At 44.9% G+C, this 3,842-nt stretch overlaps 1 protein-coding gene across 4 annotated transcripts in view; it reads left to right on the top strand.

Moving 5' to 3' along the window:
- The window catches only part of Cramp1 (cramped chromatin regulator homolog 1), a 57,453-nt gene that overhangs the window by 1,683 nt on the left and 51,928 nt on the right, over positions 1 to 3,842 (top strand). For all 4 annotated transcript variants that reach the window (XM_010620502.2, XM_010620498.2, XM_010620500.3 and 1 more), the window contains exon 2: positions 154 to 494. In XM_010620502.2, coding sequence (XP_010618804.1) covers positions 155 to 494 — 340 coding nt within the window. In that variant the 5' untranslated portion in view covers position 154. The remainder of the gene's footprint in view (positions 1 to 153; positions 495 to 3,842) is intronic.

Here is a 3,842-nt window from a genome sequence, read left to right as displayed (position 1 = left end):
CGTGAGCCAAGGCAAGAGGGTTCTGGTCCGGCGCGGTGCGGGCCGACGGGCGGGCGGGCGGCGCTGGAACAAACAACGGCCGCCATGTTGAGGCCCGGCGGTAAACTTCTGCCTGGCGCCGCCTCACCGCCCCTCGCCCTCTCTCTGCTGCAGGATGACAGTGAAGTTGGGCGACGCCGGCAGCGGGGAGGAAGGGCTCAAGAAGCTGGGGAAGAGGTCGGCTGATGAGGAGTCCCTGGAAGGAGAGGGGGCTGGCGGCGCGGACGTGGCTGAGGACGGCAGCGGCACAAAGAGGGAGGAACCGACCTCACGAGCCGACGGCGCCTCCGCGCCCCCTGGGGGGCCACAGGCGTCGTCCCCACCGCAGGGCAGCCCCCAGGACCAGCACCACTTCCTCAGGTCCAGTGTTCGGCCACAGAGCAAGAGGCCCAGGAAGGACTCACCCTGCGTGGTGGGCAGCGCCGGCCCCAGCAGCTCTGGACCCCGAGGGAAAGGTAAGTGATTCAACTGCCCAAATGTGGCCTGCTGCAAGGAGCTCCTCTTCCCCCAGCCCATCCACTCACCCATGAGTGGTGGACTCCTCTCATAGTACTTAGGGGAGGTATGTGTCCCCCTCTTCCTCCTAGCAGGCTGTTACTTAACTTTTTATACGAAGAGGCAATGAGTGCACTTTCTTTGGGTTTGTGAAACAGATTTCCAAAGGATCATTGATCACTTTCTTTGGATGAATGTTTCAAACTGCAGACAATATTTTAGAAATGGGAAAAGAGAAAGCATGTGCTGTTATCTCCTTCCCAGATGCCAGATGGGGGAATGCAACAAAGAAGTGGGCTGGCTTTTAGAACTCGTTGGGAGGATGACTGATAAAATGTCCAAAATGAATGATGCCAGGGCTGATATTGGTTCATTGACCTCTTCTCAAGTGTACCTCGCTTGGGGTCTTTAGACTTTCAATTGAAGTTTACTTGGCACTGCAGAAGAATCCTCTCTGGGTTGGTACGTGATGAAAACAACTGTGGCCTGGTATCAACCAGCAATACTGTGTGGAGTTTGTCTTTGTGAGAATGTTGAGAATATTACTGCCTCACTGGGGCCCCTACTTAAGTAATAAAAGCAAATGTCCTTTTTATTCTCCATGTGCTCATACTTCCTTCTTGTCTGCTTTTAATCTATTTGTATTTCAGCATTATGCTTTCTCTTAATTTTGCAGGTGAATTGCTCTAACAATCTTGTTTCAAACTAAGTTTGCAGCATTTTTGTACATCAAATGTAACATGAATTTCCAGTGAGTTTTGCATGGAAAAAAAAAAAACTTTTTCTGCTTAGTTCTTTCAGATGTTAATTTAAATTTATTAAATGGTTCTGGTAGTTTTTATTTATTTGTTTTTGAGACAGGGTCTCACTAGTTCAGGCTGACCTTGAACTTATTATTTAGCCCAGGGTAATGTCAAACTCTCCTGCCTCAGTCTCCAGAATGCGGGATTACAGGCATGTGCCACCATGCCTGGCCATTTTGTTTTTGTTTTGGTACCAGGGATTGAACTCGGGTCCTTGTACTTGTGAGGTAGGTAGCAGCACCACTGAGCTAAATCCCTGGCCCACCTGGCTGTTTTTAAAAAGAAAATATTTCAAGAGCTAAAAGAACCAATTTTGTAATTGTGATTCAAATATGTCCCATCCACTTCTCCTGCCTCATTCTCAACTGAAGAGGACTAGCCTCTGGATTTGTGTCATTTATCTAATTGATAAAGAACTTTGGTTTAAAGATAAAAGTGTAAGGAAACGTATGTTTCAGAAATTAAAATTTCATGCAAGTTATTTTGGTGTGAAAATTGCTGATTGGTTAGAAAAACATTAATTTGCTTACTGACCTTGGTTGTTTTCTAAAAAGTACCTTTTCACTGATAATTACAGGTGGGCCCAAATTCTACTGGTATGTGTTCAACTTCAGTAAACCTTTTGGGCAGTTTTCTTTGTTGTGCTGCTTTCAGAAGTTCTGGACCTGGAGTCTCACTTGACATCCACAGACCCATCTCCTTGGCCAGCTGACCTCGCTTCTCTCATTTGATCTGTCAAATTTGTTTTTCCATCAGAGAGATAGCACCACCTATGAAAAAGGAAGGGTAGCAGCTGCTGTGCCCTTTACAAGTATGGCTGCTGAGATAGGGTCCCTTGTGGGTGATGTGAAGGGGCCCTGAAACCTTAGTATCTAGGTGGATAAGAGGTTAGTGAGGTGGTGAGGGGAAGTTTGCTCTTATTTCTGGAATTGAATGGCTCACGCTGGGGAAGCTTCCTGGTTAACCTTTTGCTTGGCTCATCAGTGCTCCTGTTTCTGATTTTTAGTCCCAGTGTATGGCTTAGAGATTGACTTAATTCTCTTCTTATAAAACAAATACTTTTAAAATTATTGCCAAAGCTCAGCTGTACCCATGCTTTTAGGAGTGGGAAACTGTATCTCCTCTGCATTCAGAACTTCTCAGCCAGTATCAGTATTAAGCTTCCTGCTAAGGCTTTCTCTTGGTTGCCCTTAGTTCACAGGTTACTTGGACTCTGCAGCTACTTCACCATGCCCTGGATGTACCACTTCAGGCTTCAGGGATAGCGCTCCTTGGTCATCGCTTTCATTAGCCATCAAATGACCAGGTGTGAGATTGTCCTTGATGCACACTATCCAGCCAACCTTTGGAAATAGTTCTTTGAAGAAACATTTTCTTTTAGACTGGAAATCTCCACCTGGAGTGGTGACCAGGGCTCAATAGGAAATGAGCAATACTTGGATTTTTCAGCTTTTCACTTGGAAAAAATGTATCTTTCATGTTTGCAAGAAAAGATCATAGCTGAGTAGTTTCTCAGCTCCTTTCGTTGCTTACTTCCTGTCTTGCCAATTTCAATCCTAATGGCGCCCAGGATTTAGCTTAATGGTTCCACCGCCTGCCTCGAAAGCGCAAGGACCCAAGTTCAATCCCCGGTATCAAAAACAAAATCAAACAACAAAAATTTATTTCAATCCTAATGGGCATTTGGAGGAAAGGACTTGTGGAGAAGATGGAGGGCCCCCTGTTTGGCCTTCTCTACACAACTGTGTTCTTTTTCTGAGTCTGTAAAGTTAGACTCTTCTGTTGACTTCAATGATAAATAATTTTTTTGTAGTATGATTCTAATTCTTTTTTCTTTTTAAGTGTTTTTGAGACAGGGTCTTGCTATATAGTTTAGACTGGCCTTGAACTCACTATGTACCCCAGGTTGGCCTCGAACTTGCTGTGATCCTCTGCCTCAGCCTCCTGAGTGCTGGGATTACAGGCATGTGTTACCACACCCAGCGATTTTAGGCCTTCTTTTAATTGATGAAGTGACTGTAGCTAAGACTTAGTGCCAGTATGCAGGCATTTTGCACCTTTATAACTTCGCTTCTGAATGGGTGAAGAAAGTAAAGTTTATTGTTTAAATCTCATGCTCTTCCTAAACAGGGTAATCTGCAAACCAGAAGTCAATGGATCTGCTTAATTCTTCCAGCAGTCGTGCACTGCCAAAAATATCCAAGGATGCATTTGGGACCAAACTCAGATTTTCAAAGCCCAAGTCCACAGAACCTGGGTCAGGAGAAAGAAGTCCCTTTGCCTTCCCTCATGGCTGACCCTGGGCAAACTAGTCTCTTTTTCAGAGCCTTAATTTATTTGTCTATAAGCAGTGATAGTATGAGATTCTGTGTGATACTTGGCTACTTGTAGCTTCTAGATATTTTTTAAAGATGTGTTTAGTCAGCTTTGTGAACACTGGTACTATACTGAAAAGAGGTTTGTACCAGTAGTCAGGGGATCTAAAAGGGAAAGTTGTTAAATATG

Source organism: Fukomys damarensis, unplaced genomic scaffold (assembly GCF_012274545.1).
Source record: "Fukomys damarensis isolate Sample0158 unplaced genomic scaffold, DMR_v1.0_HiC HiC_scaffold_34, whole genome shotgun sequence".
Taxonomy (NCBI): domain Eukaryota; kingdom Metazoa; phylum Chordata; class Mammalia; order Rodentia; family Bathyergidae; genus Fukomys; species Fukomys damarensis.
Note: the sequence above shows the minus strand (reverse complement) of the source record. Positions and strands in the feature narration are given on the sequence as shown.